Source organism: Solanum pennellii, chromosome 3 (genome assembly GCF_001406875.1).
Source record: "Solanum pennellii chromosome 3, SPENNV200".
Taxonomy (NCBI): Eukaryota; Viridiplantae; Streptophyta; class Magnoliopsida; order Solanales; family Solanaceae; genus Solanum; species Solanum pennellii.
In genome coordinates, this window is record NC_028639.1 from 70,962,139 (window position 1) to 70,980,857 (window position 18,719).

The window sequence follows — 18,719 nt, forward strand, 5'->3', positions numbered from 1 at the left end:
TCAAATTCAACTCGCTGTAATTACAGTATCAGCCAATGAAACCTTCCAGCAATTTCTTGCTTGAAGAAATTTTGATTTTTCTGCTATTGCTGCATTCAATGTAGGACACGTAAAGATTAGGCTAAAGTGTTCACACTACCTTTGGGACCATCATGGCACGTCAAAAATAGACAAAAACAACTATAGGTTTGAATTAGAATACAAGTAAAATGACAAACTATCATAGTTTATAATTCTCCATTCATCACATTTCTGTTATTAGCTCTAGTCATCCAGCAACAACATAATTAGTTTGTGTCTGTACAATTTCTCTGGAAGAGGTAGCTAAATTTCACCCTATCCAACAAGAAGTAGAAATTTTGTAGTACAACTCAAAATTAGAGTACCATCAGCCAGAGAACTGTCAAACACTATTACGAATAAATTCCTTCTAAAACACTACCACTTCACTGCTGCTTGTTGAAGAAATAAAAAAGGTAAAGACAGAAAATGCCATTGTCACAGCTAGATATTAATCAGCAGCCATAAAAGGGTCTGTATCACCAAGATCAGCCACTAATGGTTCCAAATCTGCTTGATCTTCATTTTCTGGGGCAAAGTAAGTGGGAAATGGAAGCGTTGAAATATCTGGTTTCTTGTACACAGAATCTTTGATGAACACAAAGTTACCTTCAGCTCCAGGAACCTGAAAGGAAGTTACAGTAAATCACTTGCTCTGAGTTATCTATCAATAGAACTGCACAAAGACTGGCGTAACTACTGAAGAATTCCACCCCCTTTACAAGATCAGAAAAGTTTAATCACAGTTCCCATGCATGATATTGAAATGACGCCTTTCTTCAGACCTAAATTTGTTGTTACCTCCAAGAAAGAAAAGTTAACTCCCCCCTAGTTCCCATATGGTTGCATACAGCTGGTAGTTTTTATAGGTAACTAACATCCATTAGAAAGCATATACCGCAGGGGAGGGGTAATACTGTTGATTGCCCATGTCACACTACTAACTCGCTCTCTGTTTTCTTTTTTGATAAGTTACCAACTTTTAGTCATAAATAAGAGTTTGAACACATAGAATTTCATCAGAAAGATTGCAAAAGAAAGGAAAATGATATTTAAACAATGCATTCAGGTTGATAACTCACTTATCCATGTGAATTAAATTCAAAAGAAACGAGAAAGGTTTCAAAATCTTGCCTGGCCTTTAACCCACATCAAATTTCTGGCAGGATCAATCTTGTAGACCCAAACATTTTTAACAGTTCGTTGCACTCCGCCCATGCGTCCAGGCATTTTTCTCCCTTTAAATACCTTTAAAGAAAAAATTCATTAACTAGATTCCACAACAGCATCATACAAAATCAGTTGTTTGTTTAGTTCCAATCAAATATTTAGTCAAATAAGTTAATCAAGTGTATCAAATGCAACTTCGGCAATGTAAGCTATCTTCCTGGGATGTGAGGTTGAAGCTCCAACTAATTTAGCATGTAACGGGTTCTTGAGCATATTTCTTGACACATGAAGGTCAAACTCAACGACATGATAGAGGATTGCATGAGCATGCTTACCGAAGTGACCCAATATTTATTAGAACTACCTGGCAAAACACCCCGAGACAAGAAACAATTGCATGTACAGAAGAATGGGTACTCTTTTGTAAGCCCGACCACGCCCAAAAATTTTGGGGTGGGGTGAGCGGAGATTCTGTAAGTTCCATAACACATCGTTGATATATAAAACCCAAATTTTGATTTAAAAGCCGCTATCTGTATTAACAGCTCACCATATGCTACTGTGTGGAAGTTCCAAGTTCCAACACTCCACTCAAAAACTATCGGCCAAGGAACTCTGTCCTTGATATCGTGGATGAACATGTTTTGGAATTTGTATGCGGAAAATTTAGTTTCTTACTAGTTGTTTCTCTACTTCTCCATAATTTTATAGCTGGATAAGTATGGAATTAAAAAGGTAGGGAGATAAAGGGCTCAAACGTTTTTAGAAGCGAAAAGTGCAAAAAGTTATGAGGATTATAGAGCTTGAAGCGAAAGTGAGAAGAAAAGTGCATGCTTCTTTGGAGCGAAATGCAGAGTTTTCAGAATATCATAAATTATCAGGCATCTCATCATACAAACAAAATTATCAATCATCTATAATTTAGTTAAATTATATAGCAGTTTAAATAACTAATTTTAGCTTCTTATGATAACGCCGATATTAATCCAACTCCTCAAAGTCGAGATTCAAAGAAGCAACCGATTCTCGTTGGAAGTACTTTGTGCACCATTGCTTGAAGCGAAAACTTATTAGTGCATGGCTTCACCCATGAAGTGATAACCCCTTCTTCAAATATTTCATTGCTAGCTTATAATAATATTGTTGTAAGCAGTCCACAAAAAAATTAACAATGAGAATGTAGTATCTTAAATTGTGCAGGAATAAAGAAAGGGAGGGGAAAACAGAGTTGAGCAATGTCACCAAGTTTTGCACAATTTCTCTGTACCAAATGACTAAATTTTACTGCTAGAATATTTTTTGTAGTACACTTCACCGGAGCATCATTTATTATTAGCTTACAAGATTTACTTCTCCTTCAAATAAGTAAACCAGTCGCAAATAGATAACAATTTCGAATACACATCATTTTTTAAACAATTTAAATAATATAACATGCATGCTACTTGTAATTTAGCAGGCACTTAGTTATAAGGTAGACGAAAAGAGGAGTGTGGCAAGTGCCAACTTATTTAGTTGTGAAAGTTGAACAAATACACTGTAATTCACTAACATAAAATCGAGGAAAAGGTAATGCCTACCTTCCCTGGAGCATCTCTTTGACCTGTAGAACCAATACTTCTGTGGGATAATGAAGCACCATGTGATGCAGGCATACCGCTAAATCCCCATCTTTTCATCCCGCCCTACACGTGAAATTCCTCAACATTAGTACAGTTCATCAGATTAGACATGTCCTCCAAGAGTGAGACAACACTGACAGTTCAATTAACAACGTAGGAGGTGGAACAGAAAATAGAAGCTAGAAAGGTGGAATTCTGTTCCACAAATAAAACAATATTTCTACCATTAGCTAATGCTTTGAGAGTTCCTATCTAACATATATGACGATGGTGTGTGATATTACGTACTTCTATTTAAAAACTTTCATGAAGATTTAAGAAAGCTCCATCAGCAACAAAATTGAAAATTTCAAGTTAGCATGTTTATGGAAAACTCAATAAAGTAAGAAAACTTGGTCTTAAAGGCTAACTGAGGTCAAAATATGAGTTATTCTCATCAAACAATATCACTAGTATCCTGTGGCGCGTGCGGAAGTCCATAAAAGTAGAGACCAATCGATTAGACTAATCAAACAATAAACACAATCAAGATTACTCCACACCTGGAAACCTTTCCCTCTTGTAATTCCAGCAACATCCACATACTGGCCTGGAACAAAATGGTTGACACTGATGCTCGTTCCAACAGGAAGAAGGGCATCTTCGGTAACAGGAAATTCCTTCAACTTTCTCTTCATGGGCACACCTTGTGCTCTAAAATGACCTACTTCAGGTTTTGTCAAATGCTTCTCCTTTTTGTGAGCACATCCAATCTAACTACCACCACAAAAAGATCAATTAGACCACACCATAGCATAAAGAGTAACTAATCCAGTCCTCAAATTCATTAGGCAACCAATTTCTTTTAACCAATATCAAGAGTAAAAGATACTAGAATATCTATTCAGACTTGAAAACACATCACAAAGTTATCACAATTTACTATGATACATAAATAACAGAACTCTTTAGGTGATGCATTTGAATTAACAGAGCAGATAATTGACAACAGTCAGCTAGCACTAACAAAATATTTCTTTTTTACTTTCTGTGGGATAAAGATTCAGTTATCATAATTCATTCAGAAAGTAGACATGCTAGATTGAAAATCAGTCGAAATTGAGGAACCTGTAGGGCAGATATGCCTTCTTTCTCCGGTGTTTTGACCTGAGAAACAATGTTATCATCTAACCAAAGGATGGTAATGGGAACGCGTTCCCCCCATTTGTCCCATAGAGCAGTCATTCCACATTTGATAGCAATTGCTCCAGTCCGTTTGGAGTTTGGAGTCATGATTCCAGGTTTTCCTTCGATAATCCGAGTCCTTAATTCGTCGACTTGGCTACTGCAAGCACTGAAGGTTCTGAACTGGGTTTCTGTAACTTTGGACGATAAGAAGATGCGGAGATGAGAAATGAGGTTTCTCGATGCGACCGCCATTGGAGAAGCTTTCTCCTTTTACTCCACCTCCTTCTGTTTGTCTGTGAGAAAGGAAAAGACGGCAGGGATTGGTCGGCGACGAGAACAACTGAAGAGAAGAGCGAAATGCGAATACTCAAGTCTAAAGGGCCTTTGGGCTGTTTGTGGCCGCTTCACGCAGGGCTCAAGGCTTATTGGTCCTCGATGTTTCGGCCCAACTCCTAATTAATCACACACCCTCGTAATTAATCTTTTATCTTAAGAGATTTATTAAGACGTTTATTTTGAGACAAAGAGAATGAGTGATAGCATATTTTACCGTCTCGATTTATTTACATATATTTCAATTAATTTCATAAAATACTTGTTATCTCACTTTGTTCGTTTATAATAGCAAATAGTTATAATTAATGGAGATCTTGTTATCAATCGAAGGGTTCATATTAACTCAAATTTATTTTTATTTAAGAAAAATAAAGATGATGGAGCTTTGTTGGTAGGCCTTTTTAAAAATCATAAATAAATAAAATATGTTTACTAATTTAACACTTTTTAATGCACGCTATTTCTTATCCATCAATACAAAAATCAACAGTAGTCCTTTGTTTTTAGTATATAATAGATAAATAAAGCAGCCGGCCCTCCATCGAAACGGTTCTTTTCTGCATTTTATCTTAGCCTAAATCCAACTACTTTCATTATTTGGGATCTTTTAGCTGTTTCATGTAAGTTTCACTATCTCTGCTTCCTTGCACTCACACAAGGTCTAATGGATGTAGTTTGACAGTTTCAACACTATAAAGCAAGTCTTTTTACTCAAATGTTGTTTATGCCCGCATTTGTATATGGCTGTTCTTACTAATATTAGTATAAAAGGCATTCAAGTTGGAATCTAGTTCTTACTTATGTCCTACACTAGTTCTATCTTTCTGCATATCAAAATGCTCTATCTTCTATTCATACAACAACTTTGTAAACTACAATCAGTGTTGTTAAACCCCCGCATAAGCCTGCTTAATGTGCCCTTCTGTGTCGTCATCAAGGCCCTAAGACATACAACTTTTCCTTGTCAATCAGTCTTTCCTGAAGAAGCAACACTTCATTGTTTATCTTTTATCTAGTGTCTTTGTCCATATATTTGTTACTCATGCTTTTAATTATTACTCTTGAGCTAAATATAGATATTTGCAATTATTCGCCGTTTGTGCCTTTTTTCCCCAACGGACTTTATAACCTTTTGTGCTTGATTACATTGGAATAATTCAACTCTTAGTAACCATGCTGCATTATATCTCTTTAAGAAGACTTGCTGCTCTAGTTTAGGTTGGTTTGTGTAATAATACATCATTTTTGTCTTCTTCAGAGGGAAAAAATGAAAGAAGTCAAAAAAGAGACGGGTCTTGGTCTCTCTTACAAAAAGGATGAAAATTTTGGAGAGTGGTATTCTGAGGTATGCTTGTGAGATTCAACTATATGATATGAGCTATCAAATTTGATAATATTTACCTGCTCATGTTCGAATTCGACAATGTACGATCTGTGGTCAATTGCATTGGTGCAAAAACAAAGTTGGAATGGCAAGAAGCTCAAAGCTATGTTGAACTAAATTTCTTTCTTTTTCCATTGTCATTTTTTCTTCTTCTATTTTGTCCCTATAATTTTGTCAAATTTCATAGATATTCCATTTCTTGTTCTTTACTCCTTAACACATAACTATTACAAATATCTGTCTGACTAAAGTCCTCCTGAATGCAATAGTTCTGCTCTCTCAATATGGATAAGTGTCTTCTATTTTACTTATATGTGTGAGTTCCTTCTCATCATATATGAAATTTTCAGTAACAATCTGCTCCATTAACAATCATTATAGGTTGTCGTTAGTGGTGAAATGATCGAGTACTACGACATATCTGGCTGTTATATTCTACGTCCATGGTCAATGTCTATCTGGGAGATATTGCAAGTAAGCTTGACCATGAAAATTCTCCTTTTCTCCCACCGCTAATTATTTGAGATCACTTATGATGGATTAATTACTAGTTCCGTATGTTCAGGGTTTTTTCGATGCTGAAATTAAGAAAATGAAGATAAAGAACTCCTACTTTCCTCTGTTTGTGTCCCCTGCTGTTCTTCAAAAGGAAAAGGACCACATAGAGGGATTTGCTCCCGAGGTGAGACTTGGCACTTTTTTAAGTCAATTATTGTAAGATAGTTGATCTTCTTTCAGCCCTTGAAGCGTGTATAATGTCTTCAATCTAAATGTATACTCCACTGTTTCTCACTTTCCTGCCTAAAATATTTATATCTTTAATGCTGAAAATTCCAGGAATCTTTCGAAATATTTGTAATTAGAATGTTTGCCCATGTTATTCATGCTGGCTTTTGCTGAAGGTAGTACTTAATAGCGACAAGGGCTTTGTTGTTTGTTTCTTTAAGAACTTCATTCTAAGGTATCATAAAGTTCAGAAAGTCATCATCAATTTTGGTGATGTAGGCTTTTGGTCTAATGGTAAGAGCTAACTTGTGATGTATTCTATAAATTTTGATAACTATGCTCAAGGCTTATAATTCTTCAGTGCACTTCAGTTACCATATGGGGAGTGGATTTTGTTATAGACTTTACAATTAGCTATACCCATAATGGGTTTATGTCATTCTTCAGGTTGCTTGGGTTACAAAATCTGGTGATTCTGATTTGGAAGTACCTATTGCGATTCGACCCACTAGTGAAACAGTAATGTATCCTTATTTCTCTAAGTGGATAAGGGGACATCGTGACTTGCCCTTGAGACTCAACCAATGGTGCAATGTCGTGCGATGGGAGTTTAGCAACCCCACCCCCTTCATCAGGTGCTCTTTTGAGTTCATTTTTGTCTTGAAACCCCTTACCCTGCCCCCTTCATCAAGTGTTCTTTTGAGTTTCATTTTGTCTTAAAACCTTTTACCTTTCCTTTGTGAGTGTGTTCAAGCGTTTCGATTGCAGCTTATTCAACAAAAACTACATAGGTGTTGGGCAATAAATTCCAAAAATTTTCTCTTTATTTGGAATTTATCAAGTTGTGTTTATTTATACTTTTTGCAAAGAATATTTGGAACAACGTTCGTGCTTGAATGTACTTAAATCCAACTTCAAAATGATTTTCAAGGTCAAATGCTGATTTTCAAAATAACGTGAAATTATTCCCAAAAAAATGAATTAATTTTTATGACCTAACAGAACTCCTTAATCCCAACTTCTTTGAGGCTTTGAGATGTTAGTTAATGTCTTGCTTATGTTCCTTGTTCAGGAGTCGTGAATTTCTCTGGCAAGAAGGACACACTGCTTTTGCAACAAAGGAGGAATCAGATGCAGAGGTATATGGTTATATCTTGGAGTATACATGTCGGCCTCTAAAGTTGTTTAAAACAAAAACTAAACCTCTCCTCGAGCTTTGTTTAAGTATCATGGTGTAGTGCGTGGCTTGAGTGCACTGGATGTAGATAACAATGTAATAACTCTGTAAGGTAGTTTTAAAGTGAATTTTCCAGTTCAGCTTTTTTCCTGTGTTATATTTGTTGTATCATGTATGATGCCATCTTAGTCTCGTCATTGCTTATACAATTTCCGTGAGAAGAACTTTATTAGGTAATTATATCAGCATAGAACTAGTAGTGTTTCTAGGACAGACAACTTAGCTTTGTGATACTAATGCCAAAGCAAGGAACCTGAAGAACATGACATTGCTTCATTTTTTTGGTACCTGGGGTAACAGAGAGAGTATCTTTTTGGGAAGTTGGAAGTTGGAAGTCTACAGCTGCTCGGCGTGAATACTGATAGGCCTATGTAGTTTTCTTCTCTTCAATGATTAATTTGTAATTAGGCTGTTTATGAGCTTTTACATTTATTTCTTCAAACCAGTTGTTAACAGCTTAGGTCGTTGAAAGAACTAGGAGATAGAAGATGAATCATATCATCTGTCAACTTCTATATTTGTTGTTTCAAAATCAAAGACAATTTGAATTGACATAAGCTTTATGTTCTATTTGAAGTTGGTTCAAATAAGAGAAACTAGAAATGTGTATCATTCAGTTTCAAAGGGGAGAATGTGGGTAACATTTTACTCTTTTATTTAATAGGTGTAAATTGGTGAGAGTTATATTGAAATGAAGAATGGATCAGATTGTAGTTTCCTCAGGAAGTGATTTTTTTTAATTTGTTTGTCCAAAAAGGAAAAGGAAATGGTTTGGTAAAATTAGAAGAATTATATGAGTGTATTATGGAACACTTTTAGTCAGATACGAACTATTACTTCAGGATAGAGGTATCACAACTAGCAAATAAGTTACTTTCATGTATATATGTATCCTTGAAGCCAGTGTCATTATTTGGGTCAGGTCAGCTATAAGATCAGTTTAGAATTCGTCCGTTCCAACACTTGCCAAACCTGCCTTCTACATTGGTACATTATTGTCCTTGTGAAAAAAGTATGTTGAAAGTTATATTTCTCAGCCTGCAACTTAAACATCAGTTAAGGACTACTTTATGTTTCTCTTTGGCTTACCCTTCTTTCCCTGAAGTGGTTTTCTTCTAGTAGTCTTCTTGTCTTGCATTATTGTTGGATAATTGCCTGAGCAAATCAGTAGACTTTTATGAGAATTAATTGCTTTGGAACTGAGATGCCCTAAGCCCAGAGAAGACTCGCTGCTATCAGATTTCACAGTGTTTTTGCTTATAGAGTGGTGTTTCTCATACATAATGATCTTGCAACTATCTTTATTCAGGTTCTAGAAATCTTGGAATTGTATAGACGTATATATGAAGATCTTTTAGCTGTTCCAGTCAGCAAGGGAAAGAAAAGTGAGCTTGAGAAGTTCGCTGGTGGACTATATACAACTACAGTTGAGGTACTGAAGACTGCATTTGTATAGACATTGTTTGGCGGTTCTTAATAGTATTTTCTTTGAAAATTGTTGGCAAAATTCTCCTGTCATTTATTCACCATTATTCCCTGATTCTTTTGCCAGGCTTTTATCCCTAATACTGGCCGTGGTATCCAAGGTGCAACTTCTCATTGTTTAGGGCAGAATTTTGCAAGAATTTTCGAGATAAATTTTGAAAATGAAAAGGGAGAGAAGGCTATGGTCTGGCAGAACTCATGGGGCTTTAGTACAAGAACAGTAAGAATTCAATGCCATTTAAGCAACTTTGTCTCTTCACTTTTATACTTTGGAGGTCAAACTAACCCTCTCCTTTTTTTTTCCTGGGGCTGTGACAGATTGGTGTTATGATCATGGTTCACGGGGATGACAAAGGCCTGGTCTTACCTCCTAAAGTAGCATCAACTCAAGTAGTTGTTATTCCCGTCACATACAAGGATGCAAATACTCAAGGGATTTATGATGCTTGTGCTGCTACCGTTAGAGAGATGAATGAATCAGGTATTCGTGCTGAGGCAGACTTCAGAGAAAACTATTCACCTGGCTGGAAATATTCTCATTGGGAAATGAAGGGGGTTCCTCTTAGGATTGAAATAGGACCAAAAGACCTTGCAAATAACCAGGTAAGATTTGTACTTCCCGTCTTCTCTTTCTAGTAGTCAGTTGTTTATGAAATTTAAAATGAACTCAGTAAAATTTGTGCGATGAACCTTTACTATTTGTGTGGAAGCCTAAATACACCTGTATATGTTTACCTATGTTGTTTGATTCAAAGTTCTGATATCACTCCAAGGTACGAGCTGTTCGACGTGACAATGGAGCCAAAACAGATATTCCCATGGCCAATCTTGCCGAACGAGTAAAAGATATGCTTGCCACTATCCAACAAAATCTATTCGATGTTGCCAAGCAAAAGAGAGATGCATGTATTCAGATTGTAAGAACCTGGGATGAATTTACGGTAGCACTGGGCCAAAAGAAATTGATCTTGGCTCCTTGGTGTGATGAGGAGGTATGTTTCTTGTCTAACTTCTAAGTGATGCTACTACCCCATAAAAGATGCATCCCTTTTTTCAGCCAGTAGCATGTTTTATTTTATCATCAGTAATTTCTCTCTGCAATAAGAATATGAATTTGCACAATTTATGTGATCCTTGATACACATTCCTATGTGTGTTGTATGGTGATGCACTTAGTTGTCAAATTTCACATAATTGCTTTCTGGTAGGACGTTGAGAAAGATGTCAAGGCACGCACAAAGGGCGAGATGGGTGCAGCAAAGACACTTTGCTCCCCATTTGACCAGCCTGAGCTGCCTGAAGGTACTATTTCCCAGCAGATCTGTTGAAGGCTCAGCGATATTGCCATCATCTAATATGTCATTTTACTCTGTTGTAGGTACATTGTGCTTCGCGTCGGGTAAACCTGCTAAGAAGTGGACATATTGGGGCCATAGCTATTGATGATCCGTTCCATAACTCAGGTTACCTAGTGATTCATAAGGACCCTTCACAGTACAATTTGCTGTAAGATCACTCTTTAGAATAAAATTCAGTTATATATACATCTTCATCCTGACGATTATAACTTTTATGAATTTCATTAAATTATCCAGACGATCATTATACTCAGTACATCACTATATTCAGATCTCTAAATTAAATTTTAAAAAATGGGAGTACTCAAGAAACATGTAAAATCATTGAAATGATCTCATTAATAACACATACTATACATACATTCATGGGGTGGCTTTCTCCTTGCGCCCACCACTGAGCTAAAAATATTGAGCAAACAGAAATTCCAAAAAGTTTTTAAAAACAGAATTGGTGGAAGAACACAAAATCCATCTCTCACCATTTTATTTGTTTTTCCACCTGGAGTTCCTTCAATATTTCGAATAATTTTTTTTCATATAAAAAAAAATTAAGTTGGTTTTAGATTCTGAAACATTGTATCCCACCTGATTTCTTCAACTCCACACGACGCCCAATAATCATCACCCGCTTTTTCACCATTAGAGAAACTGTTCATTCTTGAATCTGAATTGAAATTGGGACTTCCATTTGTGATCAACAGAGTATTCTGTTTAGCGGCAGCAACCCTTGTACTCCTCCTCTTCAACATAGAATTTTTCCATCTGGAACTGCTAATCCTTTTAGGAACTAAAGCAAGTGCTAATTCATCGCTATGACCCCAATTCCTTATATACTTTGACAAACGCCTCTTTGTGCGTTTAATTATTTGGAGAAATCTCGACATGGAATTCGGGATCACTCCTCTTTCTTTCTTCGCAAGTTTGAGAATTTCTAATCTGTGTTTGCCAATTGAAATGCCTATGCTTTGAAGAAATTCATGGTTGAAGTAAACGACGTCGTCGTATTCTAGCTCGTTATGAGCTAAAGCTAGGCCATATTCATACACAAGAGAAGGGTCTAGCTCTGTTTTGGACAACCAAGAAAACCAGTCCATGGCCTTTACTGTATTTTTTTTCTGCTCAGATTTTTGGTGTGTGCTTGAAATGAAAATGAAGGGGGTTGTAGAAATATTTATAATGATGAAAGTGGATATGGAGACATTATATTATAATGTTTAATATAAGACTTCAAAGGCTTAAAGTGAGTGGTGAATTTTGGTTGCTGAGATTTTGCACTTTCACTTTTTATTCAGTGTGTAGCTTTGCTTAACTAGGTGGTAGTTGAAACTTGAGAGTCACTAAAAGAAAAAAGGGTATATGAGTGTGGCCCAGTTTTACGATGATCAATAAAGTCAGTTGAAAATCATATAAAAAATAATTTCATATGAGATGTTTAAACCTCGGTGAAAAGACGAGAAGTAATAGGTATTTTTTGAAGTTAGTCGAGTTGATGTATCATAATTTATCTCAATTGTTTTTTACTTTTAGGATCAAAATTTCTATAATTATTAAGTCGAGCGGTGTATAAGCTGATAATTATACAAAAGAAAAATGAAAATGTGGGGTATGTATTTGTTTAGTGGAGTCATTTACTCTTGAAGCCCCATGTTCCATCCAAGAATTGGCCAAAAATGTGAATTGGGATTTAGGACTCTTACAAAAGAGTTACAAGTAATAAATTCTTGGAATTATATTTGCCCATTAATCACTCTTAGAATAGTCTTTGGTCTATGGGGGTCACCCTCACCCCACCCCCTTGCTTTTGCTTAATTACTTCAAGTTTCAATCACAAATTCTTTTACACTTGTGTAACAATTTGTATGTAATTTTTCATATTGGAAGACTTTTTCTTTTACCTCTTAATTAGTCAACCTTAATTTTAATTTGGTTAATTACAAAAATTAAAAAAAACATTTGACCTTTAAGACAGTACAACAGGATAGGCATTGGATAATAATGTTAATTGAGATTTGACTTTGATTTAAGTTTTGCAAATTAGTGTTTTGCCGGCTCTTATTAATTTCCAATGTATTAACTATTCTTAATAAAACTCAGATAATACTCAAAAATGATTAAGTTGATCTATCACTATCTAAGGGTGGACTCTAGGACCAGGTCTATACGTTAGTTTTTGCTTTATTATTTATATTGTTTGTTTAGTTTACTTTTGAAAAAAAAGATATAAAATAAAGAAAGACTTTTAAATAAGAATTTCCATCTAATTACTCCCTAACCCCTTACTTATCATAATTTAACTGAACACGTAATTTAAGAAAACAATAAGAAATTGAATAAATTTGTAGTTATTTGTTTGTAATTACCTTACATCAGCATAAATATCAAACAACACTGTCTATCAAAATTCTAACATAACTCTGTTGGTATTTGATTTAGAGATAAAGATGCTCCTTAGGTTCTTGACACACATAATTTCTCTTTTGAACTTTAAACAAAGATAACTACTATTCCTATCATGTTACTTGTTGGAAAATTGTAAAAACAAGTATGCTTTTCAAAATGTTAAAAGTGTTGATGATTGTGAAACAACAATGGGTTTTTTTATGTGGATGCAGTGGCGGAGCCACATGTAGCTTAGGGATGTCGACTAACACCCTTTCGTCAAAGAACTCTATTATCCTTTAAGTAAAATTCTGATTCTGCCACTGTATATATGCGTGTATGCCCCTCCTTAGTCTCATTATTTGAGGTTGGATGTTAGAAAGAACATTAATTCACGGGCCAGGCAAATGGCAATAACAAACAAGAATTAAGTACTGTTCACCATGTGAATAAGGCAGGGGTGGGATTGTCCAAACTTTGGAATTTTTGTTACAAACAAAACCTTTTGTCTCCTAATCCTACTATTCTATTTATATTTTGCCTTAATATCCTCAATGGCCCATGCCATATTTAATTCTATTTTTATCTTTTTTATAATTTATGATTATAAATTAATGAATGACAAAGTCAGAAATTATAACAAGATTTAAGAAATAACGCTAATACTTAAAATTTAACCTAACGCAATTTTTGAACCACTGTTCACATTATTGCAAAGTCCTCCTTATTTCAGGTGATCCAATAATAATTTATATGAATTTGCGATAAGAATTGTTTATTACGTGATATAATTTTTGAACGAAAAAAGCGTACCTCAACTAGTTTCACAGTGTATATGTTACCTCTTAACAGCATAAGTACATGATAGCTTTGTCTATCAAGACTTGGACGGATGAGAAGCAATCAACCTATTATTTTGTCTTTATTGGAATTTGAATTTGTGATAATATAATTTTCATCTTACTTCATTTACTACTGGATCACACTATTCTAAAATGTTGATTACACGGAAATGATTGGGTAATTAGTAGTTTATATAGAAGTAAATTAAGAAGGCCAAATGTGTGCATGCGTGTGTGTTTTATCAAATTCAATAACTAACAAATGAAAATAATTACACTTTGTAACTTCCATTATGAGTTATCACAATCAAAAGGTATGGCCTAACTGTTGAGGAGGGTAATCAGCCTTTACAAATCACACCTAATCATAATCAGGTTTAACTAAAATTTAAGTAAAGATATCAGATTATGATTATTGGGTCCTTGTTTAGGCATGCGGGCTAAAATTATCAATATTGCAGACAGATATACCATTAATTTCATTTCCTCTAAAAAAAATTAAAATTTATCCCTTACTATATAACATATTGTTGTTGACCTTCAAGTCTACTCTATTGCTGTTTAAACTTCCAAAAGGAACATATTGCTCAGTTACTGACGTGCACAAGGAAAAGCTCTTGTCACGACGAATCCTGCAATATATATAATCCAGTTTGAGTAGTAAAGTTCTCAAAGACTTAAAAGACTATATGTGATGTCTCTATCCCTTGTGGGACGAATAATTGAACGAGTCATCTTCCTATCAAAGCTGCGGGGTCGGAGCATGTGTCTATGATAAGCTAAGATGGTATAAAATTACAGCATTTCAGGAGGATACAGATACATGGACAATGTTGGAAGACCCCTAACATTGTTTATTTTTCTTTTTCTGGAATCAAGTTATGAGCTACAGAATAGTTTTTACTACATTTTACCAGAGCATCCATATTTCCAATTCATTCAAGATTGCCATGTGAGATAGATACTCTTACAGATGACAGTTGACAGTAACAGATTGCAGCACCAATTAGTCGAAACTAACTCAACACAATTTGTACAGCAGAAGAACTAATACCCTTTGTACCAGCAGATTTAGGAACAAGTTGTAAAAGGATATACTAGGTTGCTGGTGATGAACACGCCTTAAAACGCGTAGGGAGTTCAGGAACAACACTAATTTAGTGCATTCATATATGACGTTAACTCTACATGGCAGAGGAAAATTTTGAAGGACACTTTTAACAAGTGCAAGCAAGCGAGTTAGAACTGACCTGTTTCATTATCTGTAAGCTGGAGAAACTACTCGCCCATGAATTCTGAGTTGGTAGTATGAGCCGTCTACTAAAATTCACAAATGCTACTCAAAGAACCAGTTGAAAACAGAATTGGATAGAAGCAAAAGAACAGCAACATCATTTACTGGACAACCATCTCAATCTCTCTAATCAATCATATTTCCAATTATACTAAATATTAATGAGATCTCAAAGAATGTGATTAAGAGACATAGCTATGGTTTATCATTCAGGAAAATATCCATTTTCCCCATGTAATCCAATCTATTCTCCTTTCCCCAGACCTCACTTGTGAGATAACATTGGATATGTTGTTCTTGTAATCCAATATATCCTCCGACTGTTAAGAGTTCAGAGCTTGCAGCATTTTAATTCCATAAAAACACGTTTAGTGGAAAATCGTCCGTCAACAACTTATACATTCCCGTTAATTATGTGTTTATTACACTGGTCATCAGTTAAAAATTTCATAAAATGGTATGAAGGGAACAAGTAGAAAACTAACTTAAATTTTGAAGGGGGGAAACGACACCACTATTAATGGAACAAGTCTTTCGGAACTTCTCAGAGTCTCCACATGTCCAATTTATACAAGAAATCACATGAGATCTCACAGCAACATGACTAAGAAGGCGTAGCTAAGGCTAACCATTCAAGCAAGTGCCCACTTTACAAACTTAAACCAATCTGCTTTTACAATTCAAAGTCCCTTAATCCCTTAAAACAAGTTCAAAGCAATTTATAAAGCATAAGAAGTACTCCACTACTTCCTCTGTTTCAATTTGTTTGTCTTAGTTTGACAGGGCACGTAATTTAACAAAGTAAGAAGACTTTCGAACCTTGAGGTCTTAAACTAAAGATATGTATAATGTATCATAAACATGTTGTGTGGATGTTGAAGTTAAGGAGTTGCCAGATTAGGAAAAACACTTTCTTTTTTGAACACACCAAAAAGGATAGTAAGACAAACAAATAGAAATAGAGGGAGTAATTGTTTCTTCTACCAGAATTTATAACAATTTTGACCAACAAAAAGAATAGTACTCATTGAAAATATATTACTACAAATGCAAATAATGGAGCAAGTTTCAAACTTTCAGGAACTTATAAGAATGACATTCAATTATTGTATTCATAAGACAAGTTTGTTGTATGACCCTGTATTGCAGGGGAGAGAAAGCTATGAAGATATAGGTTGCCACCTTTATCAATTACAAATAAAATAAAAAAGAATTTAGACTTTACCAGCTGCCGCAATCCATATAACTCTCAATAACTAACATTTTTCTATGAATCCGCGATCACCATTCTATCAATCTCCAACAGCTATGGCAATCTCTTGCTATTCTACATGGACTGGTAAAGCTTGAATGATTTGAGTGGAACTATATCACAAGACTTTCCATCTAGAACCTGACAGTTTGACTTGGAGTAGCTGATCCAATGCAACAGGCCTTTCCTCTGAATGAAAAAGAACGAACTTCAATCACTCTCAGTACTCATACTATAAATATTGCCACCCACTCCAACAATGCTAACTACAATGGCCAATATCAACATGAACCAAGACAAAATCTTCTCTCTCACACTCAAACCACTTCCTTGTTTGCCCAGCCGTAGAGCAATAAGAGATGGAAATGTATATCCTAAAGAAACTGCAGTTGTGGCCCCTGTGAATTTGAAAGCAGTCCAAATGTTGGGAATCATAGTCGACCCAAAATATAAGAGTGCCAGGAGAACAGCAGTCAAAGCCAGACACCTCTTCCTACTTTCTGTGAGTGGCGCAGATCCTTCAAACAACAAAGCATCCACAGTCTGCCTCAGGGAGAAATGGATCACAGGGAAAACAAGAATCAGATGGAATACATAGCCAACACGAACAATGTAATTCAATGCTGTGCTGAAACGAATTCCAAGGTCCTTGTCAAAATTTGTGAGTACATCAGATTCAGTATCCTTTCCAAAAAGTAAATAGCCAGCTACTGCCGTAGAAGCATACACCAACACACAAATAGCAGAGGTAATTCGGCTCACACGGTTCATCTTCTGAGGTGATCGGCCTTCAAGCTCATTATAAATGGGCTGAACATTAAAATGGCAAACATATGCATTGGACATTATGGGAATCACCACAAGCAGGTCTAGGATTGCCTGCTTAGACCCGAAATCTGGTGTCATCCTTGGAGCTTCAATTTTCCCCTCGACAAGCTTAATAAATGCTATCGCAAAAGCAACTACAACAAACACAACAGCAAGAGCTACAGAAGCAGCTGAAGACAAACTCAAAGAATCGATCTTGTCCATTGCACAAAGAGGTGCAAGAAAAATCACCAATATGATCAAAACTACTAACTTCCTATGATCCCACACTCCATGACCTAACCATTGATCAAAAACCCCAGTATGACGAATGGAACCGGACAAAACATCCCCAATTATAATCAAGTATACAACCAAAACACCAGCATTGTTCACAATAATACAAATCTCAGACAAGATCTTGGCTGTTCTCCCTAATGCAGCCTCAACAACTTCCCCATACGACAAAGCCTTGCATTGAACCGAAAACCGAACAAGCAATTCAACACTAATATCAGACAAAACACCCATCAAGAATATCAAAATAACCCCAACAACCAACCCCAATACTTTCATTGTAGCAGGCAAAGCCATAATCCCCGCACCAATAATAGTAGTCGTAAGATTAAAGACTGCCCCATATTCACCAGACCCAGATTTATTTTCACCAAAAATAAGAGGTAAATCATCCAAATCTATATCATCGGCTTCAAAATCATCACCAGAAATTGGTTTCAAATGTTCATTATCCCTAAAGTTATCATCTTTAACTTGTAATTCAACAAAAGATTCCTTCGAAACAGCCGAATAATTGCTATCCATCACCACAAATGCTATTTACAATTCAAAAATTAAACGCATCTACACCAACATTTATGTAGCCAAAAAAAAAAAAACTTACGTTAAAATCAGCGAAAATAAGAAAGTGGATTTGAGATTCAAAATTGTATTTCCAATGTAATCTAAGGATGAAAAGAAACCTAGATCGTCGAAGTCAAAGTTGAAGCGCTTCACTTTGTAACTCGAAAATGTCCGATTTGGAGAAGTTAGAACAAAATTTTGCTATTTTTTATTTTATTTGGTAAAATTTTCCCATTGGTTAACTCAACATGAAACTTCTGCCCAAATATCATGTTTGAAAAAATAGTTTAAAATATTAGAATCAGTGTGTATATTGTTTAGTCGATGCTTCTGATACATGTATTAGATACGAAATTGAATCTCCAACATCGATTCCGTCGATTTTGTAACTTTCATTTTCCATTTCGTTCACCCAAATTCCGGAATGTCTCATCAAAATCGAAGTATTCATCTTGAAAAATCCACTGTAACAACAATAAAATTACTGTAGTTCGAAATTTAACAGATTGTTCAAAAAAATTGTTTTCAAAATAGATGATATAATCTTTGTTTTTCAAAATTTGAAATTAATATCCAATTAAGTGCTGATTTTATGCTGATTAATGATATGTTACCATAAATTTAGCTGTTTTATTAACAACATTAACTGTACCATTTTTTCCCCTTTTTTTCTCAACAGTTTAAAATTACCATGTATCATTTACCATGTATCACTAGAGTCTAAAGTATCACGGCTCAA

At 35.3% G+C, this 18,719-nt stretch overlaps 4 protein-coding genes across 7 annotated transcripts; 1 reads left to right on the forward strand and 3 right to left on the reverse strand.

Annotated features, from left to right (window-relative positions):
- Positions 1-225: 225 nt before the first annotated feature.
- LOC107015447 (50S ribosomal protein L3-2, chloroplastic) lies at positions 226-4,421 on the reverse strand. The gene is made up of 5 exons (XM_015215712.2): positions 3,960-4,421; positions 3,395-3,604; positions 2,811-2,915; positions 1,195-1,308; positions 226-685 (listed from the first exon to the last, which is right to left on the reverse strand). The coding sequence occupies exons 1-5, from the start codon at positions 4,269-4,271 to the stop codon at positions 512-514; spliced, it is 915 nt and encodes a 304-aa protein (XP_015071198.1). The 5' UTR covers positions 4,272-4,421; the 3' UTR covers positions 226-511.
- Positions 4,422-4,854: 433 nt separating this feature from the next.
- On the forward strand, positions 4,855-10,799 carry LOC107015463 (proline--tRNA ligase, cytoplasmic-like). Of its 4 annotated transcripts, none has more exons than XM_015215734.2 (12): positions 4,855-4,975; positions 5,614-5,700; positions 6,121-6,213; positions 6,305-6,421; positions 6,913-7,100; positions 7,538-7,604; positions 9,012-9,134; positions 9,255-9,407; positions 9,506-9,790; positions 9,961-10,179; positions 10,396-10,489; positions 10,566-10,799. In XM_015215734.2, the coding sequence occupies exons 2-12, from the start codon at positions 5,623-5,625 to the stop codon at positions 10,628-10,630; spliced, it is 1,482 nt and encodes a 493-aa protein (XP_015071220.1). In that variant the 5' UTR covers positions 4,855-4,975; positions 5,614-5,622; the 3' UTR covers positions 10,631-10,799. The 4 variants fall into 4 exon arrangements, with proteins under 4 accessions (XP_015071220.1, XP_015071221.1, XP_027771629.1 ...); XM_015215735.2 differs by lacking the exon at positions 4,855-4,975 and adding an exon at positions 5,008-5,052; XM_027915828.1 differs by lacking the exon at positions 4,855-4,975 and adding an exon at positions 5,094-5,134.
- A 60-nt stretch (positions 10,800-10,859) lies between these two features.
- Positions 10,860-11,844, reverse strand: LOC107015464. The gene has a single exon (XM_015215737.2). The coding sequence runs from the start codon at positions 11,637-11,639 to the stop codon at positions 11,094-11,096; it is 546 nt and encodes a 181-aa protein (XP_015071223.1). The 5' UTR covers positions 11,640-11,844; the 3' UTR covers positions 10,860-11,093.
- Positions 11,845-16,117: 4,273 nt separating this feature from the next.
- On the reverse strand, positions 16,118-18,222 carry LOC107012686 (amino acid transporter AVT6E). The gene is made up of 2 exons (XM_015212595.2): positions 18,100-18,222; positions 16,118-17,980 (listed from the first exon to the last, which is right to left on the reverse strand). The coding sequence occupies exon 2, from the start codon at positions 17,939-17,941 to the stop codon at positions 16,523-16,525; it is 1,419 nt and encodes a 472-aa protein (XP_015068081.1). The 5' UTR covers positions 17,942-17,980; positions 18,100-18,222; the 3' UTR covers positions 16,118-16,522.
- Between the last annotated feature and the right edge of the window lie 497 nt (positions 18,223-18,719).